This window comes from Macrosteles quadrilineatus, unplaced genomic scaffold (assembly GCF_028750875.1).
Source record: "Macrosteles quadrilineatus isolate MER2022 unplaced genomic scaffold, UCM_ALF_1.0 Scaffold_6__1_contigs__length_79288215, whole genome shotgun sequence".
NCBI lineage: Eukaryota > Metazoa > Arthropoda > Insecta > Hemiptera > Cicadellidae > Macrosteles > Macrosteles quadrilineatus.
Window position 1 is genome coordinate 19,150,958 of NW_026542599.1, and position 19,933 is coordinate 19,170,890.

Genomic DNA, 19,933 nt, shown 5'->3' on the forward strand with positions numbered 1-19,933 from the left:
CAATGGTAAATCGGTGTATTTACGTTTTATTTTTTGTGGACGTACCAGAGAGTGAGTTGGTCTAGTAGTAGAGTGCGGGGTTTTGTCCCCGAGGTCTTATGTTCAATTCTTACTACACATCAATAGCTTTTGGCTATGTGATAATGTCACAATCTTCTAGGCCTAGCGTTAGTAATGTGTAAAATAATAATCGAACACTTATAGGAATCTATCCTCAATTTACGTAATTAAAAAAAACTGGCATTTATATGACAAATGTATTGGATCATTTACGCTCACGCATTTTTTAAATTGTTTATATGCAACTACAAAATTAACTAATGTCTTGTTGGGAGTTTATACAATGAAGGAGCAAAAACCAAATTAAATAGTTTTAAATGAACGTTCAAAACCGTCCAGCAATAATAAATCATAAATTTAGAATAATTTAATCAAGAATTGTAGATTTTTCTAAATGAAGTACGACGCAAAATATGATTTTATATACTTTGTGATGCTTTTTACTGTCATAATTCGTGTCATCAGCATTATAGACCAACACAAAATACAATCGCTTAGATACACCAGGGTGATAATGGATCGGTGATTAGCGTCACTGTCTGTCAATGGATGATTAATCAGGATTTGGTGTTTGGGTCCCACTAAACCGTGTTAAGCATTATGCTTGCTTAGAGGTTCATCTTTTTGCATCTTAATAGCTAGTTGATATCGTTTTTCTAATCATTCAATTGTCTTAGGGAATTTCCACAATAGGAAAGTAGCCACTGCCGTAAGTCTAATGGTAATATGGTCTAATATGCTCTAATATGGTCGAATGGTGTTCTAGAATAAAGACTAAGACGATTTAGACCTGGGACCGGTTTACTGATTCATTTTGTCGTATACAGTGGTCAAAACGCTATTTGTTTAAATTTTTAAATATGTTTATATGACTGTGTCCGTAAACACGCCATTTTGATGACATTTGGCATCCAAGCTGGATAAACTTGGATAAATTCTCAAAACAGCAAGATTGGGTTATGGCGACGGGGCTTTGGAGGGGGTTTGGCGCTTTTCCAAAATAGTTTTTCTCTAATTTGTTTCCTTTAAAACTTGTAAATGTCTAATTTGTATTGCAACCACCACGTGGAGCTTAAAAATGTGTTTAATATAACGTTGTTATGCAATTATTTGTTATGGATAACATAAAAAAACTTGAATTTTAAATTCTTAGGTTATTTTATGTAATACAAGAAACTGTAGTTTGCTTGCTTATGAATTTATTTTGATCTAATTCGGAAAATGTATTTATTACATGAGTTTAATATTTATAAAAACACGTGTATGTACTACTAGCTAATTGGTAAATTAACATCGCTTCTCTAGCAATTTACCAAATTTGTGTTTGTAGTGTCAAAGTACATGTTCGTTGAATAATATTCCATTTAAAACAACTATCATTTATGAGGCCTAAAGTTGAATTTTTGACAAGAGTTAAGTGTACCTTGAGTCCTATCTTGGATAATGAGCTTGGTTAAAAAATGTTTGTAGTCTTTGAAATTTGTTATAAATATTGTTATTCTGTAAAACTCTTTTAGCTATTATAGTACAAAGCCGACATATCAAGTGGGACTAGGTGTAATAAGTGAGAACTAAGGAACACATGCGTCATCTTGACGGATGGGACGTGTTGTAGTGATTCGTCAAAAGTGACAGTCATATAGAAAGTGTTATGATGTAATTTTACACATGACATTGTTAGAAAAAATAAGTAGCAAAAGATCTTATTCATTAAGATTATCAGTTGAGATGAGGAAGTGCTCTATGTGTGTATTTCAAGGATTATTGTTGGAGAGTGATGCCTTTTCTACCAGCTGTTTCATTAGTCAGAATTGTTTTATTAAGGGATAGAAAATTAAATTATTTAACTGACTTTTGTAACAATATCAAGTAAAAATTATCATTTTGTAGCGTTCCATTAAGGCGGCCTTAACTCCAGGCCACGGCGTTCGATGTGGCAACACTGTCAGTAGTGCTGTTCAACAATATGAATAGCACGCGATTAAACGAGAGAGCGTCTCCTTCCTGACATGTTTTGCTTATGGGATATCTGGCGCTAGACAGCACTACTTGCGACGTTGCCAATTCTACCAGACCGCGGCCTGGAGTTAAAGTTGGCTGTGGTTCCACCCAATTTTAATCAAGAAATGAATGTCTTTTAAATCCACTTCACACGGAATCCCTATATTATTATTTTTTTGTTAAATAGTGCCACTGCCAATAAGTTCTTAGTTTGGATAAACAGTATTGTCACAATTTATAATTATTGTAACATTTGTTTCATATAGGTTGTAGTGTCTCGTTTCATCAACCACTCTTCACATAGATCCACTACTAAAACACGAATAATTTCAAAAACGGAACATAAATACAAAATTTGGATTTTATAAATTTTATTACAAAACCTAACCTAAAATATCAGTCATACTTTGGTTTCTTTGTACTAACAAATACACTAAAGAGATAATACAGGGTGGACTTGACTAGGAACTTGACTACAAAATAAGCTAATACTAATAATGGTGAGAGGACTGCGGCGACGTCTAGTAGCAGGAACCTGTACCATGGGAGGTCAGCGACCCTTGACCTCAGCCGAGGGGCACCGCGGTGGCGGAGGACGTATTCTGTCCAGTAGACAGCTGTGTCCAAAGGGGAGGCGAGGCGGTCGCGGAACTCTTGGGAGAGCCGGCGGGCGTTTTCTTTGTAGCTAAAACATAAAAGAAGGTAATCAAACTCAATACTCCTTTAAAATCTCTATCTATAGCTATGGTTTGACAGATTTATCTTCATTCAAATGCTTCTACACCTGGTATTTTTTTATTTTTAGAATGTATAATGGCCAACAATGGTGTCAAAACCTTCATGCATAGGCTTCCACGGTCGTCACTCATACTCAAACAATCTTGGTCTTCGTCTAGGATTCGACCTTGTATCTTGGCTTTGTACAGAAACTACCGACGTTTCGGCCACATTACAGTCGGCCATCTTCAGGGCGATCGAGCAAGATTTCAAAACGGCGTCAGAATTTGGTGACGAATGATTCAGTCTCAGCTTAACCCATAAATACGTCTCTTAAACGAAGGACGAATAGTCTGACCGCAATGACGTGGTTATCACTAAAATTCACTACATATTCTAATAAAACCGCCCTATACAATCTGAATGAAGATTAACAGAAGAGCAGAAGAATTGTTGGTTGGACAACAAATGCAATTATTTCAATTAAAATTACAGCACTGCCACAGCTATAGTACGATCTATTGTGCTAGTTTCTAATAACACAAATATTACGTTACGTGATCGTGATATTCTTAGTGTTGAACCCTTATTTAGACTGTTTTAGGACTATGTCCTCTTCTAAAATCCTTCAAAATCCTTAAAATCATGTAGATACCTGCTTTTTGAAACAAAGTAGCTGAGTTTGTGCTTGTCTCCAAGTTTTAACTGTCAAGAGAGCTATACTTCTCAATCCTATGTTAAAACTGTACCCAGATTAAAAATAATAATGAAAGCAGTGGATTTGAGACGATAGTGTATTGGTGGCAATTACTTCAATTACCACCCATTGTAAATGTTTAAGTTTATTAAGTTTTTAAGTTCCTTTTTAGTGTCTAGTTTATGTTGGTGACCCTGATCGCTAGAGTCAACGAAAATGTGTTTCCATTATTCGGGTTAATTTAATGATTTGTGCTTCACTGGTTGGTTACCCAACTAGAGGACGAGTTATTGTTTATGATTAGATATTTAGATATTCTTATTTGATTAAAAAGGGCTTAAATGACTGAAAAAACAAGAAACAAATTGTTAACAAAACACGACATCTACAGTTCACAGGACGGAAGTAACAATAAAACTGTCTTCGGGTGATCCATAAGGATGAGATATCTATGGGAGTATGGTTTATCTATGCTTAAAGTTAAAAGCCTTGGCCTAACACAATTTAAAAAGAATCTTGTTTCTTGTAAGGCTTACATTAAACTACTGTGTTTAACATACCTAGGGTCCTGTAACACCTGACGCAGTGCTTGCGACACGCTCTCTTTGGTAAGTCGCCTAACATCCAACTGGACAGCTGTTCCTCGCAGCACAAGAGAACGAATGTTGCTGTACTGGTCTGAGAAGAGTGGAAGCCCCACCATGGGTGTGCCGGTGTAGACAGCTTCTATGGTACTGGACTGGCCACCGTGTCCCATGAAGGCTTTTACATTTGGGTGTTCTGAGAACAAAACGTAATGGTCAAAATTGCCCAAACATTTAAAAAAAGACTCTTGTAGGATGTAAATTACGCACTTATAGTTGGTCAGTGTTTTTTAAATAAAGGCCAACCCTACATAACAGGGATGATAGCTTGGAAACAACATAAAATTGTGATACATAAAAAACTCAAAAACATTACAATTTGACTTGATATAATAACTGGTACAACATTGCCACTTCACCTTACCAATGTCCCATTTATAGTTGAATATTATTCATAAAAGATTAATTTTCTATACAAAGAGTATAATTAACAACTGACCGAAGTCACCCCAATAGTTAGAGACATAATAAATACTCATGAAATGGAATAACTAGAATTGTAATTGGAATGAAGCTGTTTTTTTTTCTAAGGAAGGAAAATTACCAAATAAGCCCCCAAAACATACAGTAACTTTAAAGCTCCGTTGCACACAATATTGCAACCAAAATTTGATTTTGGATCATCCATTCTTTTTTATGCTTTTTTAATCAGCCTACCTAAGATATCCCTCTGAGGCAGCCATCTTCTCAACATCACATTGCTGGGTTTGTCTTGGACATCCTCCTCGAACTTGAACACAACTTTCTGTGGAAGTTCGGCGAAAGCATCCATGAGGGCCTTCAGAGAGCTGTTAGGCATCGAAGCGGATCTGACAATCGATCCAAGACTGAACACCACAACTCCTTCAGTTGCTGCGTCCAGGAACTTGCGCAGATCCTGTGCAAAAGGAATTGTAGAAGACATTTTATATATACAAAACTGGTTATTTGTTGTATCATAAAAAAATGTTGTTAAAGTACCAGCAGTAGCCGTCGCCAACTGACATTAATTCTATCTGATGGGTAGATGACGAAATAATTGCGTGGCCAAGTTTTGCCCGAAAAATATATCTAAGACACGGTGACAACTTTATAGACTTATTTTTTACATTGATAATGGTGTATATTTGCACTTTAGAGTCCTTGGACGATTTAAAACCGCTGCTGAAGAATTAAGTATCATCCAAAAATACTGTTTAAACACCAAAGTACGATACTTTAATTATCTAGGATACTGTGGGATCAGAAATTGTTTTCCAAGAGAGTCCATGGATCCAGCGGCCATTTTGGATTTGCCCACCATAAGAGCAATGTTAATTTATTTAATTTAAAAGTACAATATGTATAATTTCCAGTAAGTATAATTTCCACTGGAGAGTTATTTACTTTTTTTAAATAGTTTTTTAAAATACCAAAGTGATTATAATTTTAATATCTAGTGCTCTGAGGGACTAGAAATATTCTTTGTAGTTTTTGTTTTGTTTTATGAGTTAGAGGGTCTAGGCTCCAAGGACTCTTGACTGAAGTGTTTAGGTTTCTCTTCAGAATGCAAAAAAGGTCTTGATTCTCTCGATACGTTTTAAATAAATACGCTTAAGAAGAAGAATTTTACTTTTGTTCATGACATGTATTATTATTACTACTATTAGAGGTTAATTGTAAGAAAGGACCATGAGGTCCTTAGTTTGCCGTAATAAAGAAACATTTTCATTTCATAAGAGCAGATCAATTTTTTTCCTGAATAAAACTGTTTTCTATGAACAAATACAATTTCCCCACACATCTTTATAACGTAATCAGAATTTAAATAGCTGACAACATTATCTTACAAACAGACTTAACGTCAATCAATACACAAACAAAACCTACCTTCGGTAGAGGTTTTGGGTCTTTCACGTGGATTCCACCCACTTCAACAAAGTTTGGTACGAACGGCCTCGACTGGAGAAGGGTGAAGTGACTATTGACCATCACTAAAGAAGTTCTCTTCATAGTCTCGACCGCGGAAGGAGCCTCTGGGTCAAGATACTTCCTCACAAAAGCGTCCGACCTTTCGTAATTCAAAGGTCCGACTCCCACAGTGGAAAACAGCCAAGCCGCTGTGTTCACCGTCCTCTGGTAGATATTCATGTCTTCGTCCACGTTCAGGAAGTTGTTGATGACGAAGGCCGGGTGGTCGGGGTTGCCTACCCTCGGGTTGACCCATGGGAGTGCCGAGCTGGTCACGAAGGAGACGATGGGTGTGTTGAACTTGTGTGCGAAGACAGAGAAACACTCATAGGTCCAAGTGTGGGCGATGACGAGGTCGAAGTGTGCCGTGGAGTTGTAGAGGTCTCGAAGCTCTCCGGACTTGAGAACTCTCTCACACATTCGAGTACCTGCGTCCCAGATCTCCACCATGTTGCGGAAAGAATCCTTCCCCATTTCGGTGGCCTAAACAGAAAGGTAATATGGTAAGCGTTTATTTGTTTCGTGTACATTGAGGTTAAATCTTGAGTCAACTAACTGTATAGTTTGAGTGGTAACGCTTCCAAGAACTCCCTAACATAAGGTTTTCTGGTTTTACTTACAGTGAAGGTGTTGTACTAATTTCATAGGATTGCATGCATACATTGGGAGCTATGAATGAGTGAGATGCAATGCTAGTTTTACATAAGGCTATTATAGGACTACACTTTTGGTTAAACCCCATTCGGTACCAACACAATTTAACCTTGAAAACTGTATATATTCTACAGTTAAAAATAGATTTAATTCACATATACAACGATCGTTGAATCTATTAGTACAATAAATGAAATTACGGGAATCTTATCAGTTGAGTTGTTAATGGAATTTACCAAAATTTGCTAGTTGGCAGATCGGGTTTTACGACCTCCAAAAATGATCAAAAAGAAAATGTATATAAATAATTAAGGATTATGTATGAAAGAGCAGAAAACATTGTATCAGATTTTCAGGGGTTTCCATTTAAAGCATGATTGCAATAATATACGATATAACTGTGGTATATAGTTATTTTGAAGAAAGACTATTTACAACTAAAGAATCAAGCCTAAAACAGTATCGTACTCAAATATCCAAATTCTCGATTGATGAGTTCTATGGTTTGGTATCGCGTGACTTTATGTTGCCAACAATTTCAAAAACGTAGCAGATACAATATCTCTTGTGTTTGGATGTTTTATGACAGTTGCATTTAAAAGTTCATGGAATCATTTTCTGTCCAATTACGTTACAATTATGATTTCATACCATACAGTTTTCTGTTATATTATCAGTGGGTGCTGCATAACATTCCTGATATTGTGTAGGCCTACTTTTACCTCCTCTTCCACTCAAGTAAATGAGCAAATACTCTTGAAACAACGAGAAAAGGGTGACTCATGTATTTATTTAAAACTATCTCTAAATTACAGTAGGAATAAGAATGTTTCTTTATAACATTTGTTATGCTAGGCACAACTTAATAACTTTGGTAATGGCGGGTTGATTCCAGGGTTGGCTAAAAAAAAACTTACATTAGGCTACATTTTAATTGAAAGACATTTAAATTATTCTTGTTTTACTTCATGCAGTCATGATTGCTGTACTACCGATACTCATTGGTGTAACTCATTAAACGCTCGAATGCAGCACTGTTCAGTGTTTGCGTATTTGAACAAAGTATTTAGTATTTGAAGAAGTTACTAAACAAACACATAATATTAGTCAACATGTATCTGTGATATTTTATAACTCAAGATATGTAACAGAAATTCTTTTGTAAATATCACGTACGCGTGGGATGGGACATACTAGTGCCGTCCAACATATACTAAGTCAGATATCAATTATTCATCCCAAAATCAATACCAGAACTGAGCGATGTTTTGCTCTGTGTTAGGTATGTTTAGTTCAAAATTCCAATAATAACGTTTGAACAGAAAAAAAACTAAAGTATCTACTACAAGTGACCTTTGCTTTCCCAGTTAAGTAATCTAAACCTTGTAGTGGTTGTAACATCTCTTAGATTTCTAAAGCTAATATGTCTCCTGATATGTCAATCGTTACGGAGTGCAAAGAGCAGTGGAATTATTTAAGAGTACGATATCGTCTGAATAGTTTAGAAAAGTCACTGAACTAAAGTCACTAATTGGCACTTGCTCTACATTGTTACATTGCCAGCAGATGAATTCCACGATACGACGAAACTATCTGAAACGGAATTTAGAATAATACACATCCCATTCCCAAAGTATTGAGTCATTGGAGCCTAGACGTTATAACTCATAAAAAAAATTACAAAAGTAAAAGAAAATTTCTAATCCCACAGTGCACTAGATATTTAAACTACAGTCACTTTGGTATATGACAAAATATTTTAAATGGTAAATAATTCTTCATTGGCTAATTGAAGTTAACAAAAATTAACATTTCTCTTATGGCAGGCAATACCAAAATGGCCGTAAGCCACCATTGGCTCCCTTGAAAACAGTTACAAAAGTACAAAGAAAAACTCTGACCCCACAGTGCAATAGATGTTTAAATTTCAATTACTTTGTAATATGAAAAAATAATATTGGATGATAAATAACCCTTCAACAGCTGTTTGAAATAATCCAAGATGGTCGCTAACCCCAAGGACTCTAAAATGAACGGACATAGCTGAACTGAGCCGCAAAGTGTATTGCTCTAAATTACTGGCATGTAAAATTACTTTTTTACCCAAGAACTTACAGAACAATTCACAAATCTTTGATATGTTATATCAAGAGAATATCAAAAGTATTTAAAACTATGATATAAAATAATTGGATTGTAACTACACGTTGTGCGAAGCTCACGAAACTATTTTCTATTAGAATAAAAACTACTTATATCCGTTTTGGTAATGATTTTACCCCTTCCTTTAAAAGTGAGTGGTGCCATAATGACAAGACTGAATATGGAACTGAACTAGCGATAAACTTAATATATTTTGAAAATTTAAATTCCCACTTCATAATATGCACTTACAGGGGTGAAATCTGGTCCATCAATAGAGCGCGGGACTTAAGTCCCTAAGTTCCCGGGTTCAAATCCCACCTAATCTCCAATGTATTTTTTCTAAGTGATAATGCCCCAACCTCTAGGTCTAGGAAGAGATCTGCTTAGAGCCTAAAGTCCAAAGACAAATAATGCACTTACAGTCTGCACGGAGAGGTTGCTCTGGATAGGGACGAGAAGATGTCCCACGGCAATGTCGTGGTAGTTTGGCGGAGGGTTCTTCTGCGGGAAGCTGGAGACTACGGTAATCTGATGGCCTCTCGCAGCCAACTGTAGGAAGAGTGGCTCCATCACGGTGAAGTGGGAGTAGCTGTTACTCACTGCAAAGGCAAGGATTTCTGCTCCTTGAGTAACAGCGAGGAAACAGCATAACGCCAGGCTCGTCAACACGGTCTGGAAGCAGTTGAGGAACATTGATAAATTTTTGCCTACAGTTATTTACATAAAATTTTTTAATGGGTTTTCAGGTTGAGGGTTTTGCCTAATACAATGTATCAAACAATGTATTGAGTCGGTTTTCGTCAGTGCCTTGGTTGGGTTAAGTGTTGTAAGCCTACATGTTAAATGTAGGCACTGTGTCTAAGGAATGTCGGCCTTAGTCACTGACAAGACTACAATTTGGCACCACTCATCCTACACTCATCTCCATTCATACTTAACACACCTACATTCATATGGTCACCATTTCAGAATAAAGTAGTATAAAGTATAGTGTTGTTCGTTCTCCATGCGTGTTACAATGTTAATATTTTTATATTTCTACTTAAAACTAAATAGTTTGACGTTACAAAGTTGGATATAACTTGTATTTGGATATATATCGTTTATAGTTTAACGTACTTCAAAGTAAACCAATAAGCTTACATAACTCATAGTGACCATTACTCTAAACTAAGTGAAACGTATATAAATAGTTAATTACACTCAATGGCCAAGAAAAAGTTACTAAATCAGCAATTATTCAAAACAGTGTTTTGAAAATGTAAGGGATTTTTCAATTAAATTTATGACTGTAACAAGGCTTCCACAAGGTTCATTGATAGGTCCACGTGTCTTTTTAATGATCTTTTAAATGTGATTTCTGAGAATGCTCTGCAATGCCATTTCTTTATAGTTTTGTTTTTTTTTTTAAATTGAGTGCTTGCCGTTAAGATAAATGAATAAACTTAGTACCAGAGGGTTTTTTAATGACTATTAGATGTTTGTTACCAGCTAGGGGTAGCTGGTAACAAGCCATTGAAATTCCGACTACAAAGCTGGACTTTGAAAATCTAACATATCCTAAAAAACTGCCGTTTTTGGCCTATCACAAAGTTGTATCAGACTTTAGTTCCTATTGCGCTGTACAAACCTCAATAATTATGGTAACCCATAAATGCGTTAAAATTTTCAAGAACACTCTAGAGAATTAGAAAAATCCAAAATCTTGAGATTGAGCCTCTTCACTGAATACAGGTGTTATAGTGTCAAATTTTGAGTGCACCTCCTAGTACAAGGACTTGCTAAGCCAGTGACTGGTGAAGTGTTAAACAATTTAATATAACCACCTTCCCCAATGACAACCTTAAATGGTGCGGTGTAGCCAAGGATACCACGGTGACACCAGCCAATTTAGTTAATAAGATGGAAATCGGACTAGAAGGCATTGAATGCCTAGAATGGCTTTTGAGAATGATTTCAAAGTACGACAATGTTTTATGTACTTTACTTTACCACTTTGAGTATTTTTGTGGAATTAGTTTAGGTTACGATAAGGCTGCCTTATCGTAGTAGACTTAAGATTATCAATGTAAAGACCAACCGTCTCCATGAATGACCGAGCGATTGCAATAACATTTACTCATGTCTAAATATAATAAACAGTTGTTTAAAGAATGCTTAGCTTATCAAGATTGACAAAACGAAACAAAAATCTAGTACATTGTTTGGGACGAAGAAAATTATTGTGTAAAGATTGTTCTAGAATAGAACTATTCATATTTCTATAGAATTATTGTTCTAGAATAGATGATATTTGAAGAAATACTTACATTCTATAGTCAAAAGAGGCTATGATGATCAGTTCTATCTCCATGTGTGCATTTTTGTTTGACAATAATTAACTGTTTATCTAAGTAAAAAAATATGTAGAACAGCTTTGGACACATAGGTTCATCGTGTAAGGGGGAAATTCTTTCCTTACATACATAAGCATTTGCTTATTTTATTTTAACTTCACAATTGGATTTTCATCTCAAAACAATTATTTTATAACATTAAATTATCGCTTTTAGATGGCAATATAAATAACAAAATCATTGCTATTTAAGCCTCTTTTAAAGAGGAGCCTTTTGTATCAACAACTGTTTTACTTAAGAGCTTATTTATATAAGTTCACTGCTGTTATTTAAATTACAATGATTAATGCCACATAACTCTTTCCTCGGTAATCTAGAAGGCACTATTTGATTACGTCATCCTTGTTGATTCGTTGACCCCCTTCATTGTTATACAAGATGTGCACGTCCTTTTTCAACCTGTTTTTTATGGAAATTTTCAAAACCGTTATGAAACAGGCCACTGAACTGACTAGTAATCGTAACACGGATAGTTCTGATTGTGCTTAAATATCAGTTAACCCCTGACTTGGCATCCGTCCATTAAAACTTATATAAATATATCACCAACAGCTTAACTTGAATGAGTTTTAATTGTATTCAATAATATTTTATTTATCTTACAATAAATATACTTATCACCTCAGAAGAATATTCATATCAATGTATATCAATGTTATCAGTGAAATCAAGATCAGTAAGATTGCCGATGCTTTGTGATGAACACCAAAGAGTTCTTACAAAACTTGTATTTTAGAAAAAACAATCGCAGCTAAATTATTGACAAAAACGGTCTTAAGTATCGAATAAAATTATGTGTCAAACTACATAGAAATATTGATTGAATTGTGCCTATTTGAGGTTCGCTACTATAGGCTAATAGCATGGGAAGTTTTAATATGTTATCAAGATTAAGATATTTAAGGTAAACCTGTTTTTAAATGATAAATGTCTTACGTGTTGTGAGTTTGACTACTGTCCTTCTTAGTACTTCTAATTGGCGCTTCATATTACCTTTGATAACTCGTTTACACTTAAAATAGTGAGTTAAATCCAACGTTCCCTAAATACCTGTTTTACCACCACCATGATTTTCACAAAAGCAGCAAAAGTTAGCAAACAAACAAATAATTGTAAAACAACCAAAAACACACATTTAACTAGGCAGTACCTTTATCAAGAAATGCAGTTTTTGCATTTAATTTAATAAAATGTCACGAAACTATTTGTTTTTTCATTCTTCAAATATTAACTCAAACGCCAAAATTTGTGTTATTGTATAGTTAGCGATAGCACTACTAAAAAAATGGAATTTTTAATGTTCCTTGGACTAAATTTAAATTTATTATGAACATGAATCGATAAAACTAAACAAATCGATTATGATTCTGCTTGGTTTTATTTCACGAAAGGGAATTAAATTACGTCTTAATTATATTAGTTCTTCCTAGAAAATTAATATTTTTTAACTCAATAGAGGCAATAACTTTCAAACATTATACGTACATAGCTATGAAAAAATGCATGAGCTCCGTTAAGTTGTGAGTTTAAATAATTAATCTAAGCTAATTGCATTTGAAATACATATTTATTTATAATCTTTCTATCTTTCATATGAAGTCTTACTTAAAGGTCGTTGTGAAAGGATCATCCGGAAATCAGCCAACATTGTCTCAACAGTCCAATGATAACAGTATAAGAAGTGTAAGGTTATCCGAAATGCTAATGACATAACTGATTGCTAAGTATTTCTGTTGGATAATAGTGCTGCGTACCATGGTGTAACTTACAATCAATATTGAAAGTAATTGAGTTCAAAATACTTTGCAGTATTAATATCAATTAAGACTGCTTCATACCCAAAAAAGTAATACAGGTTATTTATTTATTAATGACAACGGTTTAAGCCAATATATAGTTGACAAGGGGTAGACGACTAACAAGAATTGCATGTATAACAATATAGATAACAATTAATTAGAATTAGGTTGCAACAAAACAAAAGTCTTAAAAATACATACAATAATCCAAAGAATGACGGTTGATAAATTATGAATTATTGTAAGAATTTAAAAATATATTATATTAGCTTAATTTATTGTTAGACAAACGTAATCAGCTCTAAGTTTTCAAAACGTTTTTTCAATTTATAAAAGTATTTGTTACTTGAAATAATTATGTGAAATTAATGTTTCCATATTAAAGTAAAAAATTTTACAGCATTTTTGTTAACAAGTATTAAATCACTTTATCTTTGACATTATTATTGCACTTAAGTATAGAATAGAAGTATAGGCTTGATCTGTAGTACTGATGAAATTAGTTAGTATAATTGCTTAACATAAATTAAATTGGTGTTCACATTTAATATTTGTACACCTATTTGAGAAACGTTCATCAAAAATACTAAATATTCACACGTATCACTCTTTTAGACACAAACTATTTCATTTGTATTGTCACAGAATCAATATTTCCGTAATCAATGTAAAAGGTCGCATGTTTTAAATATACACTCTCCAAGGTTTATTCATTACTCTAATTACATTGATGTATACATCGCTAGTTTGTTCATTGATGTTTATAAAATTAATTAGTTTATAGATTTAACAAAGGATTTAACTTCAACCCAAGGTTTCCTGTATTTTGCACTTATGTGTAAAAAAAAGATATGTATAGGGGAGACCGGAGCACAATTTGCGCATTTTAATAGGGTTTAAAAGTTATTTCCAAGACAAAACAAATAGTGTTATGCCCTTCCTTTTAATAGGTTATGTTTGATTTTAACATGTATTAAGTCAGATCAAATAAAACCATTTTATTGGGCAAAAGTAGCAATAATACAGTTTGCATTAGCCAGGCCAGAACAAAACTACATTTACAATTACAATTACTACAGTAACAAAACGATTACTAATTCTATTTACAATAATTACATATTAGAGCTTTAAAACATTATAGGAATTCTTGGGCGCTGTCAAAAGGTGTATTTAACAATTTATGTTATATTTACGTGGCAGTTTGTTAGCTTTTATTAGGAAAATAAATTTACTAACTTACAAAAGGAATTATTTAAATATATATCTACATTATAAAGAGTTATTTACTTACCCCAATCGGGTTAGGATTATCAAAAGGGTAGTGTATTTGAAACCTGTGTTCATAAATTAACTGTTTTGCCTCTTGTTTACAATCTGTGGATAGGCCATCAATTGAACATTAATAACAACTTACAGTTTAAACCGGAGCCCATAAATGTAAAGTTTTTAAAATGACTATTCGCAGGTGCGCTAGATAATAAACTTTTAAGTGACAGCTCAATCTTTAAAATCGGTTAAGTAGGACGCCTGGACCAGGGATGTTACAGTGAAATAAGGCTAAGGGACGTTAGCCTTATGTTTTAAGTATATAAATAGTTATTATCTCTTTTATACAATAGTCAATTTCTAACTTCATGAAGTCGAGGTTCTAGCCCCCCATAACATACTAAATGAACAAATCATGAAATACAAATTTAATTAATAATAATAAATAAACAGCCTTACCTTATTTATATTCTGTCGTTTCATCTTGTGGCCAAACAGTCCAGTGAAAAATAAACACAAACAAACAAAAATCGTAAGCCTGTTTGCGAGGGTTAATAGTTTCGACCTGTACTAACCCGTGTCTCGACACAGAATAAGAAGGTTAGACTCAAATCCTATCGTACTATAGTGACCTCCCCTTATCATCCTCTCCCCACTCAAGTTCACAAATATTTAACGGGGCCAAAGCATTAGTAATGAACCAAAAGTTTGCATGGCCGTTGGGGTGAGGGACAAACTATTCTAAACTCTCAATACTTCACGAATCCCATCAACAAATGAGTCATGCCATTTCTTACGTTTCAAGGTTTTCAGATAATATTTCGAGGGCAGTGTGAGGACAAATTCGAGAAAACTTTTGAATTTAAAAGAATTATTGATTATGATTCTATCTTGTTGACCTTCAATGGTTTAAGATTTGACCTTGTTCTAGTTAGTTGTTAATGACTTTGTAAAGTTAAAATAGTTTGTTTTCTTGGGTATAATAAGGTCCTTTGTTAGTAGTTTACTAGTAAATAGACATCATCATTGACGAAACTTGATATAAAATATGAAAATGTTCCTTTACTAAACAAAATTTTAAAATTGGTAAATCTAAAATAAATTGAAATTTAAATCAAGTGATCAAGTAAAAAATCCAAAAAATCTTCTACGCTTAATCCACTTTCATACAGGGTGTCCCGTAAGTAAACGAATCCGGGAAATGTTTCTATGGATCTAAATAAAAAGAAAGTAATGAATAGAGTTTTCCCAAAAACGTTTTTTTACTAGGTATCTGTCATTTCTTATTGTTTACATTATCATTTTTACCTTAGATTTTTTTCTAATCGATCTATATGAAACTTAACTTGTATTTCAAAGCAATATACACCTATGTTAGAAATAAAATATATGTCGGATTTGGCATTTAAAAAGGGTTAGTGGGTCATGTTAAATATTATAACTTAGCTCGATAAATCTCGCCCATTAAACATATGGCCTCGAATATGTAAAATATGTAATGACTCACATTCTACTCTTGTTTAATAGTATATTTTGTACCTAGGGCCGAAAATTAGGTTTTGCTGGCTCGAAATAGTTTTTTAGTTCGTGATGAAGTCGAGAATTTAAAACGATCAAGAGCTGCAAACCCATTTTGCTCCGTGGTACGAACGATATTTTTCACCACACTATACCCTATTAGCACTATTCACCACAATAACAATGTACACTACCAGTCAACACAACTTTAAGGTTATGTGAAGAAATAATTTTCCGAATCAGTAAAAATAATGATAAACATTTGCTAGGACGCGGTGACAAAAAAAATCATATTTTCTACCCTATTTTTTACTGACAACTTTTATGGGTTATAACAGTTGTTATAGCTCATAATAAGACGCTCCATAAGTTCGAATTAGTAAAAAAATCGTATATTTGACAGAAATTAGTCATTTATACCAGCGCAATCTGTTATTGGCTCACATCAACTACGCCATTTTTTTTAACTGGCAACAACCACACTGTAAATAAAACATGTAACTGTAATTGAAAATTGAATCACTTAATAAACAGTTACTTGTAACTATGCATTCGCAAAATAAAAATAAGTTGAAAGTTGTTTTGAGAGGTTTCTTTACATGACACGTAATCTTGGTTACTAGTTTAGTCTGCTATATATAATGTTGCAACATGACGAAAAATTCATCACGAAGACAAAAAGTGACTTTTTAACCCTCGCTCACTTTCCAACCTCGACTTCTCCTCGATCGTAAAACTTGAGCTCGGATCGGATCGAAAAGAGTCACTTTACGCCCTAGTGATGGGATATGCTATTATGTCACTCTTAAATACTAGCAAACTCCAGTATGTACCAGCTTCACTCGCAACGTTAATCGAATCATATACTGGGACGAGGAGAATATTTTTACTTGGAAAATTCAGTATTACACCGACTGAAAGTGATAAGTATTTATCAAGGATTTCAATGCATAGCTGATATGTGGGTTCAGTATGTGAGCCTTTACGTTCGACCCTGATTTATGATAATTAAAATGGTTTAAATACTTTTTAAAATGTTCATCAGTGAGCCTTACAGCCCAGTTCAAATTATTTTTCAACTTGCTATTCAAATTCTGTAATGAAACGGTGAGCAATTTAATTTGTGTATATTTTTCTTATAACTTAACCAGCAGTTCTTCATATATTGTTTTACTTTTCATAGGTTAACTGGTCACTTCTTTAATATCCTTTTTATTTATGTGATTTTATAACACGAACCCTAGAGCAGGCCTTTTACTAGTAATTGATATTGTTTTAATTAAAAGACTTACCTTCAATTTGTTTAGTACATTAAGTTTAGTACTTTATATGGAAATAACCATTTTAGGCTTAAATCTTTGCAACTTTAGGAAATATATACATCTACTTTATGTTTTACTTTATGTTTGCCTTATATGTTTTAGACTTTTTCAGATTGCTCAGTTCTTCTTATGATAAATACATCGTGTTATGGAGCATAGTTATCTTCAAACTGAATTTAACAAAATTTGATAATGTTAATAGTATTGGAAATTACAGTCCAATGTTTCAATACAATCACGATCAGTTATTTGTCTACAAGCCACACACAGCCTCAAAGGCTTATATTCAAACAGATGAGGGCAAAGGTTAGAACTGCTCCGGTTGTTATTTGGTCTACTGATAATGGCTACAGGTTGAAAATCTTGTCGAAACAATCATTGACAATTGATTTTTAATTTTTATAAACTACTTTTCACTTTTAAAAAATACCTAAATTGAAAAGTGTTTCGTCATACTGCATCAAAAACAGTTTGTAATGCATGCGTTGTAGGTCTTAAGTAACATTTTTACTCTAAGCGTTTTTAGCCCCTGGGGAATAACAACCCGCTGTTGTCAACTCAGTTGTCATTTTATAGTAAGCAATCGCATGTACCGAAAGCATGAATCGAAAGTATGTATCAATAGTGTAATCACTTGGAGTAAAAATCAACTGTTAGTTGTAAATTTCGATTGTGGCAATCGTATCGATCGAAATTATTTGTCGGTTTATTTATTATGTAAGGTTTTAGCATAGACTAACCAACACAAGTAGACTTCTCATCCCATTGTAAATTGTGAAGCTAGTTTTTCATGTCTAGTTCATGTACGCCACACTGGGCGCTAGTGTCGACGAAATTTTGTTTCTATTATTTTAGGGTTAATTTCTTGATTTGTGCTTTACTGTTTGGTTAAAGGGGACAATTTATTGTTTATGATTAGATCATATTATTTGGTTAAACGAGGTTTTAAATGACTGTATTAACGGGAAACAAATTGTAAACAAAACACGACCTCTGCATAAACCGTACAGAACTAACAATACAATTGTCTTTAGCTGTTCCATTAGGATGAGAAATCTAATAAGGGAGTATGTTTTATCTATGGTTTTAGCCTATTGTTGTCGATCACTCAAAAATTTCAATGGTTTAATATACTGTAACACAATTCTTAGATATAGTATTCAAACATTTGATTTCAATAATCTATAGTTTATATTTTGTTTTGTCTTTTTCTAGCTGCTATGAAAATATGAACTTTTATAATTTTGACACATATGATTTTTTGGATGAATTGTTATGTTGTGATTAAAGAATAATAGTTTGGTAGCATTTTACTATGATTGAATATACTTTTCTTTTGTGAGTGATTAAATTATTTTCTGCTCAGTATCGAGTCCTTTTCTCTTTCCATTTTTGACTTTTAACAAAAATCGTAATGGACGAAATGATTGAATCACTTACTAAACAGCTGCTTAGTTGAATCAGCAGAATTGAAAACAGGCTGGAAGTCGTTTTGAGAGGTTATCGTTACATTATTTCGATTTCTAGCTTTGGTTGTTAATTAATTATGCAATATGACGAAAAATATAGTTCACCACACGGGCAAAAAGTCACTTTTAACCCCCTAGGCTTAGACTCAAACGTAAAACTTGGCCTTGGGTCAAAAAGACACTTTAGGCCCTAATGATGAAATATACTATTAAATGTCACCCTTTAAGATAAGTTAGCAATTCTTTACTATGAAGTTATCCAAACAGTGTCCAGCTGGAAGATGGAAAACTGTTTATGATTTTTTTATGGAATATGGTAAGGTCCTATTTATCGAGATTAGTGGGCAGAGTCCACATCTGGATCCGAGTAGCTAAATATCCGGATAATTTGAATTGAAAGAATACATCCTAACATCACGTGAATGCGAATGACGCCTGTAATAATAGTGCTACAAACTGCATGTAGCTATACCGAAAATAGCCCCACAAATATGTCAGGCTCTACGTAACATATTTTATTACAAGTTTAAATATTACAATAAAGTTTGTGAAAAAACACTACTGTTTTTAACTTCAGGTAATGAATAACACTTAAATTTAAACATATCTTATTTTAAATAACATTATTCTATTATTTTTTTCATACACAAAACAAGCCATACTGAACGAACAGTATCTTTATAAGTTTCATCAACTATAATAACATTAAAAGCTTAGGGAATACCGTAGTACATTTTGACTGTAGCAGCTATGAGTGAATCAATTAACTACACTCTTCTGAATTTAAAAAAGGAAGTAAAAAGCCTTTTTAATCTCTAGGGAGTAAAATTCAGCTGTTGTAAACTCAGTCTACTTCGATTGTTAGCAATCGTATTTGTCGAAATGTTGATCGATTGTAGCTTATTATTACATTCTTGTGAATAGTTCGAGATATTGATTTTATAACACAAACACAATCGTAGTTGTCGAAATGATTGACTAAACAACTTCATTAGCAAAATTTAAAAACAAGTTCAATGTCGTTTTGAGAGGTTATCTTTACCTGAAAACTATTTTCGTTTTCTAGCTTAATTTGTAAAAATTAATGATGTTGCAAAATGGCGAAAAATATGGTTCGTCTCACAGGCAATAAGTGCCTTTTCAAACCTTGCTAAAAAATAATCACTTTACGCCCTAGTGATGAAATATACTATATTTTTTCCACATAGTAACAAACGTAAGTAATCATTAAACATATTTAATTTATTTCAAAAGGGAATACATCTGACTTGTTCAAGGAAAAACGTGTTCGTAAAAATCCAATCAAGCAAATGTAA

At 33.5% G+C, this 19,933-nt stretch overlaps 1 protein-coding gene across 1 annotated transcript; it reads right to left on the minus strand.

Annotated features, from left to right (window-relative positions):
- Positions 1-2,421: 2,421 nt before the first annotated feature.
- Positions 2,422-14,887, minus strand: LOC128996435 (UDP-glucosyltransferase 2-like). Its single transcript, XM_054421762.1, has 6 exons — positions 14,768-14,887; positions 9,268-9,519; positions 5,968-6,531; positions 4,777-4,996; positions 4,036-4,255; positions 2,422-2,746 (listed from the first exon to the last, which is right to left on the minus strand). The coding sequence occupies exons 1-6, from the start codon at positions 14,789-14,791 to the stop codon at positions 2,458-2,460; spliced, it is 1,569 nt and encodes a 522-aa protein (XP_054277737.1). The 5' UTR covers positions 14,792-14,887; the 3' UTR covers positions 2,422-2,457.
- Positions 14,888-19,933: the final 5,046 nt, after the last annotated feature.